The 26,268-nt window shown below is 43.3% G+C and overlaps 1 protein-coding gene across 1 annotated transcript; it reads right to left on the reverse strand.

Moving 5' to 3' along the window:
• Positions 1-1,623: 1,623 nt before the first annotated feature.
• LOC127482618 (annexin A10-like) lies at positions 1,624-25,729 on the reverse strand. The gene is made up of 10 exons (XM_070047305.1): positions 25,679-25,729; positions 22,490-22,603; positions 20,561-20,651; positions 19,160-19,239; positions 13,407-13,460; positions 13,220-13,313; positions 9,915-10,010; positions 7,130-7,188; positions 4,048-4,170; positions 1,624-1,919 (listed from the first exon to the last, which is right to left on the reverse strand). The coding sequence occupies exons 1-10, from the start codon at positions 25,727-25,729 to the stop codon at positions 1,851-1,853; spliced, it is 831 nt and encodes a 276-aa protein (XP_069903406.1). The 3' UTR covers positions 1,624-1,850.
• Between the last annotated feature and the right edge of the window lie 539 nt (positions 25,730-26,268).

The following is a 26,268-nucleotide window of genomic DNA, read 5'->3' on the forward strand; positions in this document are numbered from 1 at the left end:
TTAAGTAAAGATTTCATCAGTTTGCACCCACACAGAAACACAAAGTGTAAAAATACTATTTCAGTACTAGTTATAGCATTACTTCACATTGGACAACACATTAAGGACAGATCCCACATGAGAATTAAGTACACAGTGACTCCTGTTGTTGACTTAACAATTTGACACTCTTGTTTATGGCATCAGTAATCTCCCTAGGCCCTAGTCATGAGTTGTCAAGGCTATGGAAGCCTTTTGGGTTCGCCGACTTTGATCTTATTCTGACAGGGTCATAGTCAAAGTGGAAGTTCTCTCCTCCCTTCAGATAAAGGTACCTCCTTCTTTGATGGCCCTGTTCTTTCCACTGGGATCTCACTCGCAGATCTCACTTGCAGAGATCTTTCATTTAGTGTTGTTGTTGTGTTTTTTTTTTTTTTTTTTGCCAGAGGGTCTTGGCTTTCCATGCCTAAAATACTCTCATGGGCTCTTCAGCCAGATCTGAATGTCTTAAGGGATGATTCTGAGGCCAGAGTGCTATTTAGGACATCTGCCATTCTATGAGTCTGCTGTGTATCCCGCTTCCCATGTTGGATCGTTCTCTCCCTTTTTGATTCTATCAGCTAGTATTACTAGTATTAGCAGACACTAGTCTTGTTTGTGTGATCCCTTTGACTCTAAGTCCTATCAGTGTGATCAATTGTGAACTGAAATTGATCACTTGGACTAGTGAGATGGCATTGGTACATGCCACCTTGATGGGATTGTATTGGAATCCCCTGGCACATTTCTAACTCCACCATTTGGGGCAAGTCCGATTGAGCATGTCCCAAATTGTACGTATCCTTCCTCTCTTATTGCCACTCTTATATTTAACAGGGATCACTTTTCAGTTAAATTTAAACACCTAAGAATAATTGTGTGTTAATTACAGAGTTCAAACAATAGTACTAGAACAAAAAAATACTAAAATGGTTATGGGACATGTACTCTATAGAATACTATACAGCAGTCAAAAACAATGAAACCCGGTCATTTGCAATAAGATAGAGGAATCTGGAAAACATTATGCTGAGTGAATTAAGCCAGTCCCAAAGGGACAAATATCATATGTTCTCCCTGATTGGCGACAACTAACTGAGCATTTTATTTTAAAGACTGCCATAGGAGTTCACTTGAACTTTATTGTATTTTTACAGAAGTTTGAAAATTCCTCTAAATAGGATGATCACACAATGCATTTTCCTTGCTGTCCCAAAATACACTAAGGAAAGTCTTGAGTAGATTCCCTGTCGGGTACAGATAATTCTCATTTAAATAAAACCTATTCTGGGGCCGGCACAGTGGATTAAGCTGCCACCTGTGACATTAGTATCCCATAAGAACACCCAGCTGCTCTACCTCTGATCCAGTTCCCTGCCAGTGTACCTGGGAAAGCAGACAAAGATGGTTCAAGTGCTTGGGTCCTTGTACCCACATGGAGGACTTGGATGGAGTTCTAGGTTCCTGGCTGCTTGTGGCCATTTGGGTAGTGAACCACAGATGGAGGATCTCTCTCTTTCATTCTCTATCTCTCCCTCTCTGTTAACTCTGCCTTTCAAATGATTAAGTCTTGAAGAAAAACCAAAACACCGTATTCCATGGCAATATTGTTATTATTCCATCATATACAAATTAATTCTTTGATGATCAAATAACAGGTGCAAATCCTTGATCATAGATTTTCATTCATAGATTTTGGAATAATTTTACAGACAGAAGAGAAAATTTGATCTTGTAGTTTGGTGGTGGTGTGAGTGACAACGCATGTGTCATACTCTGTGCTCTGATGTGTCTGTGAAGAGTGCCCGGCGCTCCCCATCCTCCCCTCTGTGTCAGCAGTCCTCCATGTCACCAGCACAGATGGCCAGCAGTGCCTTCTTATAGTGCCCTGAAGCAAAGTGCTGAAAAGGAAAGAAAAAAAAATACAACGTATATGAAATAAAATTGTCGGAGAAACACAGTGTTTCTGAAGTGCAAAATTAGCCTTCCCAAAATTATTCACTTTTTTTTTATCTAAAGATTTAATGTTTCTGAGAATGGTTCCCAGTGAAACCACTGAAACATAATGCTGTGGGGATAGTCAGCAGTGTGTGGGTGAAAGCGCGTTGATTGACGTCTGCTTAGCACAACAGTGACTTGCAGTAGAATTCAATCTCCTCAGCTGTAGAAAGAGCTGTCTTACATTATTATTGGTATAAATCAGGGCGGAGCCTGGGGAAAAATTGTTGCTGCATCTCCAAAGATTTAAAAATGCTCATATTCATGAATGCAGTAATCCTATCTCAGGAAATAGATTTGAAATTATTAGTTATGCTGTGTATAATAGTGAAAAACTGAAAAGCGGTGTAAAATCATGTGAGGTAGCTTAAGTATGTTACAGTTTATAGAGTGGGATACCATGATTCAGTAGAAGGATTCCTTTTATTAATGAGACATATCAGTAGTTATTTATTTTTAAAAGACAACCCAAAGCAGCCATCTATTTGGGTTGCTATAACAAAATACCATCAAGCTGGAATGTTATAAATGACAAGAACTTATTTCTCTTGGATCTGGGTGCTGGAATGGCCAAGATCAAGTTGCTGGCAGATCCGGTGTCTACCCAGGGTCCGTGCTCATATGGACAGCCGCCTTCTCACTCTAACCTCATGTGGTGAACCCCATTCTATGAAGACATTAATCCCATACAGAGGATTAGGAGACTAGGATTTCCCCATCTGAATTTTGTGGGGTCCTCCAACATTCAGACCATAGCAGCACCTACAACAAAATTTTATTCTGCGGTGGAGAATTAGGGAAGTTTTTATTTTTACTTTTTTGCTCTTCTGTAGTTTCTAAATTTCCCCAAACAATGATAGTAATAAATAAAATATGATAAAAATTTATCTTTGTTAAAAAATCAGCTATCGTATTAATGTTCTCTTGCACAATGTTGTCATGTAATTCTCATTCACGGCTTTGAATGCATCCTGAAGTTGCTCTAATTATGTGAACTCTTAGCAGACTTTGAGGTGGCTGAGATTCATTATGCTAAGCAGCTAAGACCTAGCCATTCATGTGGAGAAGGAGTTATGACCTGCATTGCTCCATGGGAAATATTTAGTGTCCCAAACGAGTTGAAGGTTTCGGAGGTTTTAGAGGTGGATGTAAGGAGAGCTTTAGCAAAGATAAAGGAATTGGATTCCCTTAACTGCTCCACCTGGGCTGCAAAGGGCCTGCAAAGTCTTCTGGATTTATGATCTCTGGGTCTTTGGGTTGTTGAATTGCTTCTGGATCACTCTTCCAATAAATTAAAGAGCTGTTTCCAGAAGTTGAAAATTTCCATTGAAAACACATGAACAAGGATACAGCCCTTAGCTCTGTGCAGATGCAAACTATGACATGTTCTCAGTGCCCCATTGCCAGCATCTTTAGAATTAGTTTGAACAAGAGGCCAAGGAGTGTTTATTTTTCACTGGGTCCTAAAAATTACATAGCTGATCTTATGTATTCTGATAGCTTTTATCAAAACCCACAGTAGAGGTTAGAGGTATCAGGATGAAGAGCTGACTTGTTTCCTTCTGATGTGTAGAGTGTTCTACAACCAGTAGTGCCAAACTTCACAGTGGCCGGTTGACAGCGTCTGGCTGGCTGCTTGCTTTCCATGGCTTGTGAGAGCCCAGCTGGACTGGTTTTAGAATCTCTTCACCATTAATATGATCTTGCTGCAAAAACGTGTTTTTCCTCATCCTGATCACACTTCAGAATTTAGCTCATAAGGTGCAATTCTAGGGCATGGATGTTTTATTTGGTTACATCTGTGATTTACCTTAGACTAAGAGGAGTCAGCTCTGTCAATTCAGGTGAAGGGGTTGTCTGCGGCTGCAACCTGTTGTACTCAAAGGCAACAGTAGTAGTTGCTCGAGTAGTAACCCAGACTGCCCCTATTAGGACTCTACCAAGAAAGCATTCAAATCAAAGCGTTTAGCACAGTCACAGTTTCAGAAACGATGAGAAGGGGGTCACGTTGCTCACACGCAGTAGACTTACTCTGATATCATGAAACAGGGATTTCCCATATCTCTCTTTGTACCGTGTTCTTATGGTCATCAAGTCTATTTCACTTCTAGCAATGAGGATCCGGATCACGGTTTTATTATGGAAACCAAAGTCCTAAAAGATACAGAAGGGGAGGGAGGTGGGTTGAGGAAATAGTACTTGAGCATCAAGAGAGATTGAGCCCTTGGCTGGAGCGACTGCTGTTCTCCTAGTCCTCAAATGCAGGCACTGCTGTCCCATCCCATGGTGCTCAGCCTGACCCCGAGAGCTGCCTCTGTGACTTCTGCTCACTTCAAGCGCACTTAGGGTGAGTTATTCTGTTCCACCTGACGTCTCGCCTGCCCTGGGTCATGGCCTTGACTCTGACCCCTGTCCTTTCTCCCTGACTCTGTAATAGTTTCTCCCTTTTCCATCCTGGCCAACCTTCATATTGTCTCTGTCACATTTCATGCTGTAAATGGCAAATCTCATTATGTGTTCTTTCTAGATAAATATCCTGGGGAGGAGAGATTCCAACCTTTATTAGTAGAGCATGGATATAAGACATTACATTGTCATTACATTGTCATTCTGTAATCTGGTGATTGTTGAAAAGTTGTAAAAATAAGAGCCCCAGGTGCTTGAAGTACTTTCTGATTTAAATACCCCAGAATACAAGATCAATGGCCATGTACTTCTCGCAGATATACTGCTTGACAAATGGTTCCAACTCTTTCCAGATGGGGGAATGGTGATCTCTAGTGGCCAGCAAGCATAATGCAATTTTTGATAATTGGGATAATAGATCTCACAATTTGAGGTGATTAAAATGAATGATCCAACCAAGTTCCCAAATGTAGATTGTAGGTCATTAACTTAGAGTGCCCTGGGGAGAACACAGGAAGATGCTTTGGTGTGTGAATGGGGAAATGGCCTTTTTGACAAATATTTGGCATCTGAGGTCCTCATATATCAGACATTTGATTACCTGACTATGCAGCCCTCCCCCTCGCCTCCCAACCACTTGTGAGTGCACACGCCTTCCTGCTCCCATACAACCTATGGACATATGCGATACTTAGACTAAGTAGCTCTGAATTTAGGCATCAGTGGGATCAGGGTAGCTGAGGTGATTTTCCATGGTCATGGACTAGTGAAGCTTTCTCTGTTGTTAGCTCTTTGGAGCAAAGACTTGAATCACCCCATAGCTTTGCCCAACACACTGCTCTACTTCAAATACAACTTCAATCAAATCAATCTTTTCTCCTTGGAAGGGTTACTTCCTTTCTATAACTGGAACTTACTTAGGTTCTTGTGCGTAAATAAATACTCAACTCAGAAGAGGCACAATAAAGTACCCTTGACTATAAGTATTTTCTTGGCATGCTGGCTGCATTTAAGAAGTTGGTGTATAAAAATTACTTTGAAGATAAAGCTACTAAAATTACTGTGTCATTAGATTTTTTTAAGTTTTCAAGGTTTTCTCTCTCTACACACACACACACACACAGATGTATATACAATCTTCAAATATATTTCATGCACATTATGGATAAAGTGTACATGAGAGGACTTCAGATAGTTTGTGGAAAAATAGAATTAAAAAATAAGTATTTTGGTGCAAAAAAGTTTAAAATCTATGTCTAGTTTTGTTTTTATAATATGAATTTTATATTCTTTTTTTTTTTTTTTTGACAGGCAGAGTGGACAGTGAGAGAGAGACAGAGAGAAAGGTCTTGCTTTTGCCATTGGTTCACCCTCCAATGGCCGCTGCGGCCAGTGTGCTGCGGCCGGCGCACCACGCTGATCCGATGGCAGGAGCCAGGTGCTTCTCCTGGTCTCCCATGGGGTGCAGGGCCCAAGCACTTGGGCCATCCTCCACTGTACTCCCTGGCCACAGCAGAGAGCTGGCCTGGAAGAGGGGCAACTGGGACAGAATCTGGCGCCCCGACCAGGACTAGAACTCTGTGTGCCGGTGCCGCAAGGCGGAGGATTAGCCTAGTGAGCTGCGGCGCCGGCTGAATTTTATTTTCTTAAAGACTGTATAAATGCATGGATTTCAAAATTTGGGCATCAAAACAAATTTATCTTTTAAATCCATTTCCATGAACTTTTTGAAGTCCCCTCATATTATCTGGTGTACCTGTTTGTTTCCCTAAACAAATGCTCCAAAGAATGTGATTATCATAATAAAATGTGAAAAAAAATGTCAATTATAAAATAGCTTAGAATTTAGCACTGTCTAGCCATTACTTTAAGTATGTTTGGAAAACAACACCTCATGTTTAAAAATAACCATTAGCATTATTTTTTTTTTTTTTTTTGACAGGCAGAGTGGACAGTGAGAGAGAGAGACAGAGAGAAAGGTCTTCCTTTGCCGTTGGTTCACCCTCCAATGGCCGCCACGGCCGGCGCACTGCAGCCGGCGCACCGCGCTGATCCGATGGCAGGAGCCAGGAGCCAGGTGCTTTTCCTGGTCTCCCATGGGGTGCAGGGCCCAAGCACCTGGGCCATCCTCCACTGCACTCCCTGGCCACAGCAGAGGGCTGGCCTGGAAGAGGGGCAACCGGGACAGAATCCGGCGCCCCGACCGGGACTAGAACCCGGTGTGCCGGCGCCGCTAGGCGGAGGATTAGCCTAGTGAGCTGCGGCGCCGGCTGTATTTTGTGTTTTTAAACTTTAGGAAAGTAGCAATTCCTTGCCAAGAGTATAATTTTTTGACATGTTCTTCTTGGTGCCACATATTTTGTGTTTGCATAAGATGATGTGCGCTCTTTGGAAATAAAAAGCATTTGAATTTGCCATTTCTGTGGCTGCTGAGACTCCAAAGGACATGGGGGACAGGACCACAAAGAACCACACTTCTTAGGTACCTACATCTGTACAGAGAGCAGAGCACTACTTTTCTTTGATGAGTCTTATTTCCGTTGCATAACATGATTTTTTCCCCCACTTAGACATATATTTTTTGTACCTGTTTGCATACATGTTCAAGAATGGAAATCAATATTTAAATAATCGAAATAAAAATAGCTATTGGAGAAAACAGATTCCATTTCTGAAGAAAGTTTGAAAATGTGTGGGTCTTACTTACATGGATGGCACTGTGCAGTCGATAAGCAAAGTAGGCTGGTTTATCTCGAACACAGAGCACTAGGAGAAATCAGAATGAAAAGGAGGAGTGCTGGGTGTGATAATGTTTGAGAAACAACGAGATGCTTTTTTCCTGCTGTTACAATCCTCATGTTGAATGGTGATTTCAACATGTAGAGCAATGATCACACTTGTGACAGTTTATGACACCAAGGTGAGATCATTCCTGTCATCTCTAGACAGAATTCGGGCTGGGAAGTATTGCAGGAACGGCTCATGTCTGCCTGTCCGGGATAACAACTTTCTTGAGATCCCAAAGCAATTCTTTCTCTTCTACAAGCACTCCATGCTTTGTACTACTCACACCTGCAGGTATCCACAGATTTCGGGAACAAGGTTGATCTTGAACACTGTTTATGATTGCAGCTTATTCAGACAAAACGCTCTAGAGAGAACGCTTGTCCAGCAATGGACCAACACCCATGAACTGATGTCAACTGCTGCCTTGGTTTTCCAAGAACAAAGAACTTCGTATCCAAGTCCTTGCATAAATTTCTTCCCTTTGCCTAAATAAACCTCCTTGAACCCTCCCATAGTTTACTAAAACACTCATATCCCCTTCACAATGCTCTGTCATTGTCAAATCCATGTCTTCATTCTTTAGAGACTCTCTTCTCTGATTGTTATTTAGACTGATACACCACAACTCTTAGAAAACACATGAAGCAGCAGTGTTGTAATGATTCATTCAGAATTTCATTTAATCTCTATCTTTCTCTTGGAACTCTGTTGGTTCCTGGAAAAGCAAAGTTTGTCATCTTTGAAAAGGAACTAAGTAGGGCTTCCAAAAGGCCCAGTTTATCAGCATTGTTACTGAAGCTTTGCTAATGTGGGATTCACCAAGACATAGCCCCCATGCAGTTCCTTCATCTTCCCAAATGCTACTTTTAGTCCCTTATAGACTTGTGGGTAGATCTGAAGTCACTTAAGCAGAACGTGTAAGGGCCATAACTAGTCTAGGCCAGTTTTAGGAGTCATCCAATCAAAACTGCCATAGCATTAGAACAGCATAGAGCCTTGGTCAACAACTATCCTGGATGGAATTCAGTTGATGACTGTAGCACTCAACAGAGTAAGTGGATGAATGCGTGACTGAGTGATTAATGTGTGAGAGGTTATGACATAGAATAACCGTAGAATAAGTGCATCGCAACAGCATTTTCTCTGTCGTTCAAGTAATTGCTTTAGGTTGTGAGCCCACATCTTCCTCCCTCTCCTGAACAGTGAACTCAGTGATCGCCCTTGAGTCCCTTCTGGGATGTGAGCTCCTTGAAGGAGGAGGACTTTGGCTGTGTCTGTTGATGCTTTCCTCTTCCGTCTGCAGTGCCTACATCAAAGGTCAGTAGTGCTCACTGAGTGAGTTAATGACTCAAGGTAAGATGTTTTATGGTGTTTCTGATACCCACTGTGGCCTGTCTTATGTCCACGCTTTGTGCCAATGATCTACATTGGAAAGAGAGCTGGCAAGGTTCAGATGACATGAGCTCCACTCGTAACTTTGTCGCTCATTAGCTCATAGACTTTGGAAGTCACTTAACCTCCTTTGGCCTTGTTTGTAAATGGCAGGGTTTTGATGTGATGTATGGTTACTAGATTTTGTTGAGAATTTTCTAGAACATATGTACCTTATTGTCAGAAAAATACAAAGATGTAAGCAGTCATATACTCTTTCAGGGTTTTGTAAACTCCACCAGACCATTTTCATAGAAACTGCACCCCATGGGAGACCAGGAGCAGCACCTGGCTCCCGCCTTTGGATCAGCGTGGTGCACCGGTCACAGCGCGCTGGCCACGGCGGCCATTGGAGGGTGAACCAACGGCAAAAAGGAAGACCTTTCTCTCTGTCTCTCTCTCTCACTGTCCACTCTGCCTGTCCAAAAAAAAAAAAAAAAAAAAAACTCCTTTACTAGATAAACTATGAGAATACTGTTCTCAGCTCCATGTTCATGCTGGTATATGCTATTCTATGCATGGAAAATCAAAATGCTCATTGATTTTGCTCATATCCAAGTAATTCCTGTGTACCTACTATGGGGATATTTCACAATGACCTGTCTTTTATAGTCATTGAACTGTCACAACCCAGGACAAGAAAAGCAAGGGTGACTTATGGTTGATTTTGTAGATAACTATCACTGTTTCTCTGCATGGAAGGTAGTGTTTTTCTACCTAGGAAGCAGAGGGAAGTGTGTGTCTCACAATTGTCTGCAGAAATCACGACTAAATAACAACTCAGTGAATCTCTTTTAGGTAGGATTTACTCTTTTTTTTTTTTATTTACTCTTAAACTTTTTGGAGAAGGTGACCAACTCTTCTCCACCTCCCTACCAACCCAAACAAAAAACTAAAACCCCTTTTCTTCTTGGAGGAAAAGAAGCCACATGGCTGGCCTTGATCTGCTCTTGAACAGGGGATCAGGAATCAGAAAATGTGACATGGATTTAACAGAGTGAGAACCGTTCCTGAGAGACAGCATCCGAGAATGCTGTTTGTTAGTCAGAAAGTTGACGCAGATGTTAGAAGAGCGCTCAGTTCTTCAGTAAAGTCATCAGCCTGGCCGTATCGTACATTCTGTCTCCTGATGTCCTTTCTCTATGTAGGGTTTATATCCCCTTTAAATAATTATTCAGTGGAGAACAGCCAGGCCAGCCAAGAGCTCACTCATGCACCTGTAATTCACTCTGGCACACACAGGTCCGCTGAACCTCATATTTATGATCACTCACCAATGGCAACCAGCAGCTGCTGGAAGTATCCGTCGTAACAATCATTGATGGCATCTACTATGTCTTGCCCAGAGATATTTTGAAATTCCTGGAAAACTTCAACAAATTGGTAGAATTCAAAGGAGATTTTTTTGTATCATAACAATTGCTGATTGCCGTACATAATGAAGATGAACATTTTATGTAAAGCAATGGACAATACTGCTATTGGTTGTGTAAGTGGAGTCAGCATAGATCTTGGACTTCAAGGATCTACTATTCTCTTCTGGGGAATGATCACTACTTCCTGGGGATCACTGCTGATTTAAATTGACAGGAGGCACATGTCTAGCTGTTGTTTATGGGCCTTTTGTTTAGGACATACACTCAGCTGTACTTAGATCAATAGCAAACTTCTTCTAGAGCTTAGATATTAGAATAAATAAGTGTTAAAATTCTTTGAGTCAGGGCTGGCGCTGTGGCGCAGTGAATTAAGGCCCTGGCCTGAAGCACCGGCATCCCACAAGGGCACCGGTTCTAGTCCCGGCCGCTCCGCTTCTGATCCAGCTCTCTGCTGTGGCCTGGGAAAGCAGTAGAAGATGGCCCAAGTCCTTGGGCCCCTGCACCCATGTGGGAGACCTGGAAGAAGCTCCTGGCTCCTGGCTTTGGATAGCTGCAGCTCCAGCCATTGCGGCCAATTGGGGAGTGAACCATCAGATGGAAGACCTCTCTCTCTGCCTCTTCTCTCTCTATGTAACTCTGCCTTTCAAATAAATAAATAAATCTTTAAAAAAATTCTTTTAGTGATGATTAAATTGTGATCATACAATCTAGGAAGAGGTGCAGGTGTTCAGCCTAGCAGTTAAGATGCCATGTTTCATCCCAAATCAGAGTGCCTGGGGTTGATTCACAGCTCTGCTCCCAATACCAGCTTCCTGATAATAAAAACTTTGGGAGGCAGCAGGTGATGGCTCATGTAATTGGGTTGCTGCCACTCAAGTTGGGAGACCTGGATTGAGTTACCGGCTCCCCACTCTGACCTTGGCCTAGTCGTTGAGGATATTTGGGGAGTGAACCAATGGATGGGAGTTCTCTGTCTCTCTCCCTATCAAGTAAAAGGTAATATGTTAAAAAGAAGCTATGGGCCGGCGCCACGGCTCACTAGGCTAATCCTCCACCTGTGGTGCTGGCATCCCGGGTTCTAGTCCCGGTTGGGGTGCCAGTTCTGTCCCGGTTGCTCCTCTTCCAGTCCAGCTCTCTGCTGTGGCCCGGGAGGGCAGTGGAGGATGGTCCAAGTGCTTGGGCCCTGCACCCGCATGGGAGACCAGGAGGAAGCGCCTGGCTCCTGGCTTCGGATTGGCACAGCGCCAGCCATAGCGGCCATTTGGGGGGTGAACCAACGGAAGGAAGACCTTTTTCTCTGTGTCTCTCTCTCACTGTCTAACTCTGCCTGTCAAAAAAAAAAAAAAAAAACACCAAAAAACAAACAAACAAACAAAACAAAACAAAAAAAAACAAAACACACACACACAAAAACAAGAAGCAGCAGCAGCAGCAGCAGCTATGGGGGCTGGCATTGTAGTGTAGCAGGTAAAGCTACTGCCTGTGATGCTGGCAGCCCCTGTGGGCATCAGTCTGAGACCTGGCTGCTCCACTTCCACTGTCCCACTGCTAATGCATCTGGGAAAACAGTGAAAGATGGCCCAAGTGTAGGCCATTGCCACCCACTTCAGAGACCTGGAAGAAGCTCCTGGACCCTAGGTTTGGCCTGGTCCTGTCCTGACCATTGTGGCCATTTAAGGAGTGAACCAGTGAACGAAGCTCTCTCTTTTTGTATCTCTACCTCTCTCTCTGTAATTATGCCTTTCAAATAAATAAGTAAATCTTAATCTATGAGGAGTTTTATGAGGACTATGAAATCTCTATTAGGGGCATAGGGTGGTGTTTACTCAGCCAATTTTGCTAAATTAAGCTTCCTATTTCAAGAACTTACTTATCTGGCTTTAACACAGGAAACTAAGTTTTCATTCATTCTTACAGCAAATTGGAAGTGAGGAGGTATCTTTTTACTATGATTTCTAATTAACATATAGAGTAGTGGGGAGTAGGTCTCTCAAAAAATTCTTATCGACTTTGGTGCTTTATATAGAAAAAAACAGTTTTTTTTTTCAACTTTTAACATTTTAAAAACTAAGTACTGTACAGGATTAAGTGGTACCATGTGGTGGTTCACGGTGTTCAAATCAGGGTAAACATCTCTATCTCCTCAAACACTTATCATGATGAAAACATTCAAAATCCTTTCTTCCAGCTTATTTTGAGAAAAATACAAAGGTCGTTATCTTATCTGTGTTCTCCCTATTGTGCAGGAGAACTTCAGAGCTGCCTGCTCCTATCCAGTGTAACTTAAGCACCTGTTAGCCAGCCTTTTCCCAGCCTCTCCCCACCCCTTCTCTCCCCAGCCTCTGGATTCGACTCTCAACTTCTATGAGGTCAACTTACAAAGTCGATGCTTTCGTTTCTAAGTAAGGGAACAAGGCACTGACATTTGGGGAAAGTCAGACTAATGTCAGCGTCCTTCTGAGACCACTGAGACACTCCTGCTGTCACACAGATTGTGTCAGGAGCAGTGACCCTGGCTGTTACGGGCTCATGGAACCATGCTCCTCAGCCAGTTTTCAAGGAAACATACAGTGTAATTGACAGGAAATAGCTAATTTTTGGAGTAAGTTCTTCATCAAAAAATAGATATCAATTTTAAAAGGTTCAGTATTTGGAAGTTTATGCAATTTAGTAAACGCAAATAATAAAAGTATAGAGAAAACTGTATTCCTTGGTAATGCCCTGAGATGAAGCAAATCCGTACCAACAGGATTCAAAAAGTAGCTTTGAAGTAAATGGACTTTCCTTTGTTGCACCTTTTTTACTACTTAGCTACTTGCTTTTTTAAAAAGTTATATTTGTTTGAAAGGAAGAGTTGTGGTGGTGGGGGGAGTGAGAGAGGGATTGATCTTCAGTTCTCTGGTTACTTCCCAATGGGCCAGCTCGAAGCCAGGAGTCAGGAGCTCCATCAGGGCCTCCCGCCTGGGTGGCAGGGACTCAGCTATGGGCCATCACCTGCTCCCCAGGTGCATTAGCAGGGAGCTGGAACACAAGCAGAGGACACGGGACTCCAGCTGGTGCTTGATATGGCATGTGATATGGGATGTGGGAGTCACAGGTGGTGGCTTAACCCGTGTCCCAGCCCCAGCCCCAGCCCCATGAATGTTCTGTTTTCTGTGTCATAATCAGTGGAGGAGCTGGAAAGAGCCTGCGCTCATCCTCACCCAGCCACAGCTGCTGGTAGCTCTTGTTGCACAGGATCATCTGGAGCATGGTTTTGTGCGCCCCGGTCTTCTGCTGGCAGGCCTCCCACAGCACCTGGAACAGTACACAGCCCGCAGGTGCGTCAGACCCACCCAGCCGCTCCCACACAGGCTGTACACAGTCAGGGCCAGCGCGGGCTCTAGTTACCATTGCGTCCTGGGCGGCCATGGCGGGGTCCGTGTAGCCCTCCTGTCTGGTTGCCTGTAGAATAAGCACAAGTTTTCCTTGTAAGTGACTCAGTAGACGTTGACAAAAATCCTGGAACCATCACATGCTCAGGTCATTCCTGAGCAAATTCTTTTCTTTCTTTTTTTTTTTTTTTTTTGACAGGCAGAGTGGACAGTGAGAGAGAGAGACAGAGAGAAAGGTCTTCCTTTGCTGTTGGTTCACCCTCCAATGGCCGCCACAGCTGGCGCGCTGCGGCCAGTGCACCACGCTGATCCGAAGGCAGGAGCCAGGTGCTTCTCCTGGTCTCCCATGGGGTGCAAGCCCAAGGACTTGGGCCATCCTCCACTGCACTCCCGGGCCACAACAGAGAGCTGGCCTGGAAGAGGGGAAACCGGGAAAGAATCCGGCGCCCTGACCGGGACTAGAACCCGGTGTGCTGGCACTGCTAGGTGGAGGATTAGCCTAGTGAGCCGCTGCACCAGCCCTGAGCAAATTCTATCACTGTTTGGAGTAAGTCTCTATTTCTTGACTACTTCGTCTTCATCCTGTGTGATCCACGGTAGCAGGATCTGGGGCAACCACGCTGTGCTCTGTGCTCTCCTTGCTGCGTGCCCCTTGCTCAGCTCACAGGATTGGGCTCTCTCTCTGTTTTTCCTTCTTTCTCACTGGTTATGCCTCCTCCCCTGAATTGGTTCCTCTTACTTTCCGGTAAGTCCCTGTACTTAGTCACTAACCGTCTTCTCTGTATTTACACTGCTTCTCTTGGTACTCTTATCTATACCTGTGGCTCTGGATCCCATCTGTGTAGTCTCACCCGAATAGTGTGCTGGTACCCAGATTTACATCTGTCATCTGAACCTCTGATGTGTCTATTCCAGTTGCCAACTCAACTTCTCCACTTGATTCTCCTTTATATATACCAAATTCCTCGTTCAAAATCCAACTCTTGGCCTCGCGTCACCACAGGCACTCCTTAAACTCCCGTCTTCCACATCTCTGTTGCTTGCCACTCCGCACCCCCTGCTCAGACTGAAAAACTGAGAGTCACATTTGGGTGCTTCTTTCCCTCGTATCCCACGTCCAGTTTCTCAGGAAACACCAACAGACTTTACCTCCACAGTCCATCCAGAATCTGGGCACCTTTCACTCCTGCCGCTGCTCCCATAAGGGGCCGCGTAGATGCTCTGTCATGGCTTTACTAAAGATACAGCCCTCTGCAGGCTGCTGTTTGACTCCTGTCTCCCTCTAGTATTCTCACAAGGCGGCATCTACTGTGAGCATTTGTAAAGCTAAAGATCACATTGTTCCTTTCCTCAAACTCCAGCGTGGAGGGACTTCTCCCCCATTTCACTCAAATAAGAGGTGCGGTCCTTCCAGTGGCTGCAGGATCAGGGATCATCTCACCACTTGCGACGTCTCTGACTCCCTCTATTCACCCACCACTCCCATGCATTTCGCTGGCTGTCCTATATGGCACCAGCTGGCCTCCTTGCTACACCTCAAACCCATCGGCTATTTTCTTAGACGTTTTCTAGAGTTGTACACTTTGCTGCGACAGCCTGCCATGTCTGTTCATTTGTTGATTGACTCTTTCATGCACCTCTTTCCTCACATTTCACCTTCTCAGTGGGACCTACTCTGATCAACCTATATCATATTGCAACCTGCCTACAACACCTGTCTCTCTCACCCTGCTCTGCTGTGTCTTTCATCAACTTCTAAAATTCTATGTAAGCTGCCTGTTTTGTAGACTTACGTTGAGTTGTGCATTCCCCCTTGCTAGAACGTAAACAACTTAAGGGGCTGGGACCTTTGTTTCTGTTGTTCACTGATAATTCCCCGAGTGTCTCAAATTATGCTCGGCACACACTGCGGGCCTTCCAGAAACTGTCGTTGGAAAGGTCAGAAACTTCAAAGATCGGTTGGTAGACGTGGGGAGATTTTTCTGGATCATTGACATTTCCTCGGTGACCTCCAGTGTCCCTAGACAGCTTAGTACATTCCGACCCTGGCAAAATTGGTGAGAAAAACAAGAATTCCCTGAAGTTCTACACCTCTGACACATCGTTTGCAAAGATAGTATTTTTGGACATTTAACTTGAAATGTTGCCCATCTGCTTACTTTCCTGTGCAGTCAATTGCCAAAGACACTTAGATATGATGGACTGAGAAATGTGAATAACTAAGTTTGTGATTTTACTCTTTCCATAAAGTCAGACAAGGGTGACTTGGTCGTGTAAAGATGCCAAGATAGTCACTTGATATATTTAATAGGTGCCAGAGAAATGGCAAAAAAAGAGTACAGGACTTAAAGAAGGGTCAAGATAAAAATGTGGAGGGGAGAAACTGAGGGGAGTAACATTTGGCTGAGAATATTTGGGGCTAATAATTCATAGATGAAAGCTCCTGGCAATAGCATCTCTGGAGGCCTCACTGCCAAGTTTGAGAGGTGATAACATGCGCAGTCCTGGGAGCCAGAGGGGAGTAAGCATGCAACTGGAGAGCTTCCATTACTTTCTCTCCTCATGTTCTTTTCTCAGCATTGGCTTTCCTTTTTATTTTTTATTTCGGTATTCCCAATTCAAAATTAACAGCACACATGTGCACACAGACACACGCACACAGAATAAAGAATTAAATCCATGTGGCTTGGCACTATGACTTCGTATTCTAGTCTGACATGCATATTTATTAATTCTTCAACTGAATCCTATAAACATATGTGAACTGCAATATGAAGTTGTAGCCATGATTAGATACACATTAAAGGAGACCACAGCCTCTGTGTTGGACGTGTTCGTCCGCCCCAAATGAGGAAAATGGAAGGATGATGGAAGAAAACAAAGTAATATTGAAGAGTAGGTTCCTTGAGATGTCTTAAGGGAAATGATTACCTACCTCCCTCCTAGCCTCTTTGAAATTTGCTTGTTTTGTTCCTTATTGAAACTCATCAAAATAAACAAAAATAATACACACACACATGGGACTAAATTGTGTTTGCGCATACTGTATGGCAAAAATAAAATAGAAGGAATAAAAGACTACAAGTTAGCTTCATCTTTGGCTTTTTATTCATCTCAAAGAAACTATTCCTGGTAGGATCAATTACATGGAAAAATATATCTGATATATTCAGATTAAAATGAGATACTTATGCCCTTTATATGATATTTCCTCTTTGATGATATGATAAATATCATTAATCTACATGAAAAATGGAAAGCAGGACCAAGAAACTTATATGCTGGGTCTCCTAAAAGGTAATTTGAAAGCATGTGCAAAAAAACATAAAGCATGGATAAAAATGCAAAGATATTTTCCTTTTAAAAGTACTTTTAGGAGAGAATGCTCAGCATTTTTGTTTGGTTATACACACTACCCTTTTAGAACTTCTTGTGCCTAAGGTAGTCACCTGTATGAGTTTTCTCTGATTGGCATATTCTTCTCCACTTTACCGTCTTCTGGGGCCCGTTTGCCTTTCCTGGTTGTAGAGTTCATTTCTCTTTACAGCTTTCATGCACGCTGGAGGCTGATCGCCAAACGTGTTTCACTTTCCTTCAAGACCAACAGCTGCACTGTGTTTTGCCCCCTTGATAGAACACAGGGCTTACTTGAGGCTTGGCCAGTGAAACTTAGGCAAGACTACATGCATCACAGTGAAGCTCGTAAAAGCTGCCATTGCCTTTCTACTCTGCGTGTTGATGACACGCTTGGGACGCTTGCAAAGCAGGTGCTGCAGTGGGTGGAGACTGAGACTGGAGGTTGCTTCGTGGGGGAGAGCTCCTCCATGATCATAGCAACCTGGTCTGGTCCTCATGTGAGCTTTGCAAATGACATTTACTTTATGATTTTAACTGTGTATTGCAAGAAAGAGATGAGGTCATGGAATAAGGGACTGGCTTGCAAGCAGAAATAAAAGTGAAGAGAAAGTTTAGACATTTGGTGCCTCTAAGAGACTATGAAACACTGATTTCAAGCTGTTCCAGCTGAAACTTAAAGAGGCTTTGAAAGGCAAAGTGCCTGTTTAGGCGGCCCCAAAGCAATGCCAGCCAATTTTCCTGTCTGACAGAGCCCTCAAGGAATTGTCTTCAGATTGTGAAAAAATAAAAAAGAGGTGTGGTAGTGGAGTTGCCGGCTGCAAAGATACCAACAAGTAAGCCATATTTGAGAACTAGATCATGGGAAGAGCTTTGGCTAAGTGGTATGCAGAACTCCCTAGAAGCAGGTGCATCACAGCTCAGCCGGGCACTCTGATGTGGGATGTGAACAACCCACGTGGTCCCTCACAAATGCCTGCCCCTGTTCCTCCATGAAAGCAATGGAATCTTTTCTTAATTTCCCATTCTCATGTACAAAAATTCTGTCTCTCTGTGGCTTTTAGTGCAGTTCTTGGCTAACTACTCAGTAATGTTTTTGATATAGAAAGGAAAGGTTTGGATATTTATATACCTTTGTGTCATTTCAAGTATACACATGTGCATACATACACACACCCTTACACACAAAACAAAAAACCTAAATCCTGGCTTGAAAGACATTTTTTTTTCCCAACTGTGGGCTTCATGTGTTTGCTAAATCAGGCGACAAGCACATTCGAGAAACTACATAAAACAAATGATAATTGTATCTTTAAAATAGTATTCTGACTATAAAGCTAGTAAGATGAACGTCTTAAGAAATATTATATGAGGGCCAGCGCCGCGGCTCACTAGGCTAATCCTCCACCTGCAGTGCCGGCACCCCAGGTTCTAGTCTCGGTTGGGGTGCCAGATTCTGTCCCAGTTGCTCCTCTTCCAGTCCATCTCTCTGCTATGGCCTGGGAGTGCAGTGGAGGATGGCCAAGGTCCTTGGGCCCTGCACCCGCATGGGAGACCAGGAGGAAGCACCTGGCTCCTGGCTTTGGATTGGCACAGTGTGCCAGCTGCAGCATGCCAGCCGTAGTGGCCACTTGTGGGGTGAACCAACGGAAAAAGGAAGACCTTTCTCTCTCTCCCTCTCTCTCTCTGTCTGTCTAACTCTGCCTGTCAAAAAAAGAAAGAAAGAAAAAAAAAGAAATATCTGAATGGAAGCAATTACATACAATTTAGTTGATATAGAAAAATAAAGTAAATGACAAAATCTAACTTAAAGTTGAAGTCATCTTGCTTTCATGATAGGATTTTTTTGTAGGTAGCTCTGGGCGTGCTACACAGTCACATGGGGTCTGTTGGATTCAATTAAACAATAGATGTCCATCTATTAACTCCGTAGACCATCAATGGATAGAAGCTTATACTTTTTGATTCTGTTTCATCATTTCTAATGTGCTTATGGGAATATCCATGTTGTAATGCTTTGATGTGATGAATCAAATAGGTTTCTCATTTACTATGTGTCTGAGGCTCGGAAAAGTTTATAAGCCCTCCATTCATTTAGCAGTCTTAAAAATGAAATTAATTTCTAATAGAATTATGAATTTTCACTGTAATATTTCTAATCTTTTCTATTTTCTTAGAATGTATCAGATGTGTGTGTGTGTGTATTCCTTGTAAGTATGATGAATTTTAATTATTTGTGCTTGTCTCTCTACCAAGTCAAGTTTCTGAGTGCCCTGAACACAGCTGATACTCATGAAGGGCTATTGCATAGTATTAACTGTTGACTTCTAGTGTACCACGGCTCTCTGACCTGGTTTTTGGAAATAGCACATGTCTGTCACAGGGCAGAGTGGTGTGAATTGTGCAATGCCATACCTGGACCAGGTTCATGAGGGTGTCTCTGAAGTGTCCCGAGGTCTCTGACTGAATGTCCTCTTGGAGGTTGTTGTTGTATTCTGACAAGAAAAGAGCCACATTACAGTACACCTGTCTATAGCACCACACATCAGTCTGCTCTGAGCTACTTCCTGCTACTGCCCAAGCTGTGATTGAAAGTCCTAGAAAGACAATCAACCTGCCAACATTTCTCTGTCAATAAACTGCCCACCACTAAAATCAGTCACCCAATGACTACAAAGCTATAGGCTTCTTGTCTTAAAAAATTATCTTTATGGGGGCGGTGCTTTGCTGTAGTAGGTTAAGCTTCTGCCTGCAGTGCCGGCATCCCGTATGGGTTCCGGTTCGAGTCCTGGCTGCTTCAGTTCCAATCCAGCTCCCTGCTAATGTGCCTGGCAAAGCAGCAGAAGATGGCCCAAGTACTCGGGCCCCTGCACCCATGTGGGAGACCTGGAAGAAGCTCCTGGCTCCTGGCTTCGGCCTGGCCCAGCCCTGGCAATTGAGGCCATTTAGGAAGTGAACCAGTGGATGGAAGACCTCTCTCTCTCACTCTAACTCTGTCTTTCAAATAAATAAAATAAATCTTAAAAAAAAAGATCTTTATTCCTAAAGTGAGAAACAGCATTGAGAGTCACTTCATTCTCTTATTCTCAAAATGTAGAATTACACATTCCATTTCTATAGACTGCTGCCCACTCTAGTACTTTTCCTAAGTGCTGCCATGACTCATTTTACTATTTCCAGTAAAGATTTTTATATCATTGCCCTGAGGAAAGTCTTGTCATTCAAATGCATTGGAGGTGACTGGGACATTTTCTTGACATTCAATGTTACATACTACATAATACGTGGGAGCTTAAGAAATTAAACCCTTTCGAAAACAAAACTAGCTACTCCTTCTACTTTTGAAAGGTACAAAAATCTGATTTTGGGATAGATTACAGGAATTAAGAAATGTGCATAAAGCATAGCAAATATATTTGCAGAACTCAAAAATGTCTCCCCAGATGTGGAATTCTGGACAGTTCGACAACCACTGCACTTCGCTGTGTTTTGCCTGTTGAGCAGGTCTCTGCTGTCAGAGACAACTGCCCTCTGACCTGCTGGGACTTTTCTGTCGGGATGAAAACATTCATCTCACAGCAGCTGGTAGCTCTTCAGGGAGGATGTGCTGAGCTGGATTGTCTAGGGAATGGTTTTATTTTTAGCACAGCAGTCATCCATTGCACTTGATGAGTTAGAATCTTGAGTGAGTGATATTTCACATGTAAAAGTATCTTAGAGAGTTCTGTAGAATTCATAGGCTGAAGTGTTTCATCTACTGAGAAATATGAAGTTCACGTATGTGTACAACACATGGACACAGACGCATTTCCTTACGCAAACTGTAGGCTTCCCGCATCTGGAAAATTTCTCCATTGGTTCTCGAAGCTAATATGTCAATGAGGCAGTTCTCATCGGTGCCTGCTCCCTAGAATGAGAAAGGAGAGAGATCCATAGGCATTTTTTTGGGAATAGCAGTGTGCCTTATGTACTGTACAGGGGGACACAGCATTCCTGGTGGTGTGAGGGGTGGCAGGAGGCAAGGACATGTGTTTGGGATAAAGAAAGACCCAGCTTCAGTTCCGGCTCTGACACTGGGTAGCCGCTTCACCCTGAGAAGATGCTATTATCCAAAGGAAACCCTGTTTATTCATTTATAATAAACAACATGGGCATGCCTCTAGCATTTCCATTTGCTACTGGAACATCCATTCCATAGCAAGCTGAAGTACAAACATAGATTTTCTGGAGCCAGTGTCGCCATGCAGCAGGTTAAACCGCTGCCTGTGACACCAGCATCCACTATGGGCACCATTCAAGTCCTGGCTATTCCAATCCAGTAACTACTCATGCATCTGGGAAGGCAGCACAATATGGCTTAAGGGCTTGGGCCCCAGAGGCCCAGATGGAGTTCCAGGCTCCTGACTTTGGCCTGGCCCAACCCTGGCTGTTGGAGCCATTTGAAAAATGAACCAGCAGATGGAATATCTCTCTTTGTCTCTCTCACTCTCTCCTCTCTTTCTTTCTCTGTAATCTGCCCTTCAAATAAATAAAGCTTCAAGTTAAAAAAAAAAAGCACAGATCTTTTAATTTCCCAAAGGAAATTAGGGCTCTTCATCTCCCTAAATGTGGAATTTTGTACAATTTGCCTAAACATTTGGACTGAGCACTTCCTGTGCTCCCTATTTAGACAGGTGCACTTGTATTTGTCTATGATAGTGATTTTCAGGGGCAGTGTGACTTTTTCAGGGAAGCCACAGAAAGCCTTATTGTTCTGTGAAATTTTGATAAAAATATCCATTTATACAGCAACATATGACTTTATTCTTACATTTTTAATCACAGAACTTTGCAAGAAGCTAGGAACTGTATGCAACATTTAAGAAAAGTTGAGTAGTCTAAATAAATAGTGAATTTTATACACTGTCTATTCTGATCTGTACATATGATGACCCAAATCCACATTTCTGTCATTGTTTTTCTTTCTTCTTCCTGTCACACGTGGTTCACAGATTGTGGTAATCTGGCCACTGGCAAGCATCCTCCTGGAACAGGTACTTAATGTCAGTCTCTGGAAAGAAGTTAAATTCACTCTTGTCTCTGTCTCTGGGCAACAAAATCTGTAACAAGCTTGTAGTTGATTTGGTTTACTGAAATGACTTTTTGGAAGAAAGAATTATTATTCCAATCCTTGCAAAGTAAACTTCTGATATATTTGAGCAATTGTTTTTATAAAGGACCAACCTAAGGTCACAAAAATAAAGCTAGATCACTTCTGTATTTTGACTCTATCGCTTCTTGGCCTTTTGGCTAAGATCAAGTGTATTTTGACTCTAGCTCTCCATCCCATTCTGGCTTAATGAACCAGGTCTTTAGAGATAATTTTAAAAGGTTCACATGAGTTTTAATGCATCCCCTTCAATATACAAATACACATTGAGGAGAGGCAAACCTGAATGGCCCTGGGCTCATCTCCGGCGTGCCTTTTGGTAGCTCATCTTGCAGCTGACTTGTTAGTCTGGGTTTGTCTAACCACAGAGCAGGCTGACCCCAGCCATGGGCTCTGGAGGCCCCATCTTCCTGCCCAGTTCCTTCCCTTGGCTGCAGCATTTCCACGGTCACATCACTGCTCATGTAGTCCCTCCTCCCTCCCTGCAGGGTCATACAGGTATGTCGGAGCACCCTGGAGCAGTCCACCCGTCTACAGAAATGCCGGAAATGCCAGCCTGCACCTGCCACAGGTATGTTTCTGGGCTAGATTGCTACCTTCATGGCGTGCCAGAGTTCGTGTGCATCGTAGGATGGTGGCGGGTACATGAGGCCAACCATGACGTCCTTGAAGTGATCAGAAAGCTGCTCCTTCAGCATGCCAATCAGGTCCTGTGGAGGCAAAAATAAAGGTTTTCACCATCAGTCAGCAAAGCAATGGGAGGAATGGGCTCACTGTAGGAAGGTTTCTAGTAGGACTTCCTTTTCCAGGCCATTCCACGTCACAACCGGGCTAGTTTTGATTACATGTACAAGCATATCTGTGGGTCACACACAGTGATGGACCTGAAGGTTTAAAGATGACTGATTTTTTTTAAAGATTTATTTGAAAGGGAAGGAGGGAGGGGTGAGAGAGAGAGATTATGATGGCAGAAGGCAGGGAGACTGCCTGGTGAGGGCTAGCTGAGGTCATGAGAGCTTGGATTAAGGTAGGTGAAGCAGAAAGGATGGGAGAAAAACAGTACATGTATAAGGAAGGCACATTGTGGTGTATTGACTGAGCCTGAAGCTAAAATCCTCTATCTGACAAAAGTCCCTAACCTTCCCCCTTTTCTTATATGTGATTTGATAGAAAAGCAAATCACATCAGACAAATAACTTTAGAGCTAAAGTATGCAGGTTGTTTACTGATTGGCCGATTCAGTAACTCATTGGTGCACTGTGCAGATACTTTGTGTGCCAGGCTAGTCCAGGAACTGGGAGTCCAGTGTTGACTTTTGTTAAATGTGCTCCCTACTGTTATTAAGCTTATATCACAAAAAGGCAGTGAGCTTAGATTCAGTGAGGACTAATGACTTTATAACAGGTTAATTTTAATGGTCTCTGGTGCTTTTATCCATCTATATTAAGTGGAAATCATTGCAACCTATTTCATTAACAATTGACTATAAGAATTAAGGAAATGAAAGCTTCATTGTTCTTATAAAATATTTTCTGTTTTGATCTATGTTTCCAGATAGAAGGTATTGGGATTTGTGGAATGGAGTTTTGTACAACTTTCTATGGTTCAGTGACCCTTGAGAAAGCCATCAAGACAGGACAAAAGAGATCCCTGTTAGAGAAGGTGGCACATCTTTTATGTTCACCTGACCCTGAAGGTCATGAATTTGTCCTCTGCAGGGGCCTACAAACCAAGAGTTAAACTAACCAAGGTGGCGGGAGCGGCACAGGCAGATGGTTACTCGCATGATGCCTTTAATGATAGATACCTGGGAAGTACCAGCTGCCTACCTGGGCCAGCACATTCAACAAATGCTAAGTGCTCTAACCAACAGTAACTACAGTGATCCTGGATAATCCCCTGAGGCTGGCTCCATCGTTCCTGTTCTAATAAGGGAACTGGAGGTGAGCAAAGTTCAATTGCCCAAGCTTGTATCTCTGAAGTGGCAGTGCCAACACTTGGCTCTGACTGTTTCCCAGTGAAGAACTCCGGGCTCTGTTTACCTGCTCTGACCACTAGTAGTATAAATTAAAGGCAGTGGAGTCCGTGAGCCTGAGGCTGTAAACCTTCTCCAGGAGCAGTCAGAGGGCCTTGGCCGTGCCCCTTCACAGAGGCAGTGCACAGCCAGGCGTTTCTCCCACTCTGTTCTTCTCCATTGTGCACAGGCTGGTTCTTAGACTTCTAGAGATGGATTGAACACTTGGTTTGGAGACTTCTCAAATCTCTTCCTAAAGCACATCGCTTAAATTGCAGTATCTTTCATTTGCAAATCCAGTGTTTAACTCAATGTCTTTTATAAAATATTTGAGAGAGATAAACAAGGTGGGGGTGGGGAGAGTGAGAGAGAAAGAAATAGAGATTCTATCCATTGGATCCCATCCAACTGCCTACAATGACCAGGGTTGGACTGTGACTGAAGCTGGGAGCTAGAAACTCAGTCTGAGTCCCTACATGGGAACCCAGCTACTTGAGCCGTTCCTGGGAGAACATTAGCCGGAAGCTAGAATCACGAGCAGAGCTCTTATTGGACCTAAGCATTCTGATATGGGGTGTGGATATGCCAACCTGTGTCTTAACCAGGAGGTCAACAAAATGCCTGCCCCTAAATATCTTTTGACTCTACCTTCTACTAAGAAAAGTTCTCATTTTTAATTTTTAGTCATTTTTTTCTGTGTTCTGCTAATTCACCAGATAATTATAATGATTTTTGTTATGTGCATTATTGAGAGATTTATAAATATTCCTGATTGATTTTTTAAAATATCTTCTTTATTTATTTGAAAGGCAGAGTTACAGAGAGGCAGAGGCAGAGGCAGAGGGAGGGAAGGAGGGAGGGAGGGAGAGAGACAGAGAGAGGTGGGGAGGGAGGGAGGAAGGGAGAGAAAGAGAGAGAGAGAGGTCCTCTATCCATTGGTTTATGCCCCAGTTGGCCGCAACAACTGGAGCTATGCTGATCCAAAGCCAGGAGCCAGGAACTTCTTTCAGGTTTCCCATGCAGGTGCAGGGGCCCAAGGATTTGGGCCATTTTCTATTGCTTTTCCAGGTCGTAGCAGAGAGCTGGATTGGAAGTTGAGCATCTGGGACTCGAACCAGCACCCATATGGGACGCCGGCACTGCAGGTGGCAGCTTTACCTGCTACGCCACAGTACTAGCCTCCTGATTAATTTTAAAATACAATACTACCTCCTATACAAGAGACTTTTCCTTACACCTTTTACTTGATTTAATCCTTAAAATACCCAGGCAGGATCAAACTGGTTTATAGATGAGGGAGTTAACAATTTTAGTGGTTGAAATTTGCCTGTGTTCACACTGTAAGCAGGTTGCAGGGATGGGGTGAGATGCAGATTCAGGTCAGTGTGACTCCAAGACCGTGGAATTGATCTTGACTTCTACTACATCTGGACATAACCTTTGGTTGGTAGATTCGATGAAGCCCCTGCTGGCCTCAGGCTAATTGACTTTTTTTTCAGTTGTATTTGTTTATTTGAAAGGCAAAGTTGCTGAGAGAGAGAGAGAGAAAGACAAAGAGAGGGTGAGATCTTCCATCTGCTGGGTCACTACCCAGATGGCCACAATGGTGGGGGTTGAGCCGGGCTGAAGCCAGGAGCCTGGAACCCCACTTCCCATGAAGCTGCATCTCCCAACGCTGCTGGGCCAGGAATCAAGCGTGCATGTGGGATTTTGAGGGAACAAGTCACCCCCAGACCCTGGCCACATGGATCCCTAGGGCGTGGCCCCTAACTGTCCGGACTGCAGTCTCTGGTTTCTCAGTCTTGCTAATTCGCTCTTCCATGATCGCCTACAGCTGCTCCCTGAATGTGGCTGCCGCACAGTTGGAGACGCACATGATTGAGGCATTTCCTTCGATATGGCCTGCAGTATATCTCTGTGAAGTGCAGAAAGATAATTTATATCTCCAAGTTATGGAGAATTAAAACAAAATAATGACAGCCTATAAATCCCCCTGTTCTAAGATTTTTCTGAAAGGAAAACATCAAACATTTCTGAAAAATATTTACTCATTAAACAAAGATTCATAAAAACATTGAGAAAATAGCTTAAAATAGAAAGCCAACTTGAATTCCTGAAGAAACCACGCATAATAGTCACAGAATTCTGTTTAGATCCATTTAACAGCTACAAAGTCATACCAGGACAGTAAATTGATTCATGAACATGTTTTAGGACTGACAACATGCCTGTGCAAATGGTTTAATAACATGAATTAGGAATATTTGGTTCACATGATTTTCTATGAAATAAATTCAAGAAGAAATTCTGGATATAGCTCATGTCACAATTTTGTAAAAAGAAACAAATGGAGTTGTTTGA

This window comes from Oryctolagus cuniculus, chromosome 8 (genome assembly GCF_964237555.1).
Source record: "Oryctolagus cuniculus chromosome 8, mOryCun1.1, whole genome shotgun sequence".
Classification (NCBI taxonomy): Eukaryota; Metazoa; Chordata; class Mammalia; order Lagomorpha; family Leporidae; genus Oryctolagus; species Oryctolagus cuniculus.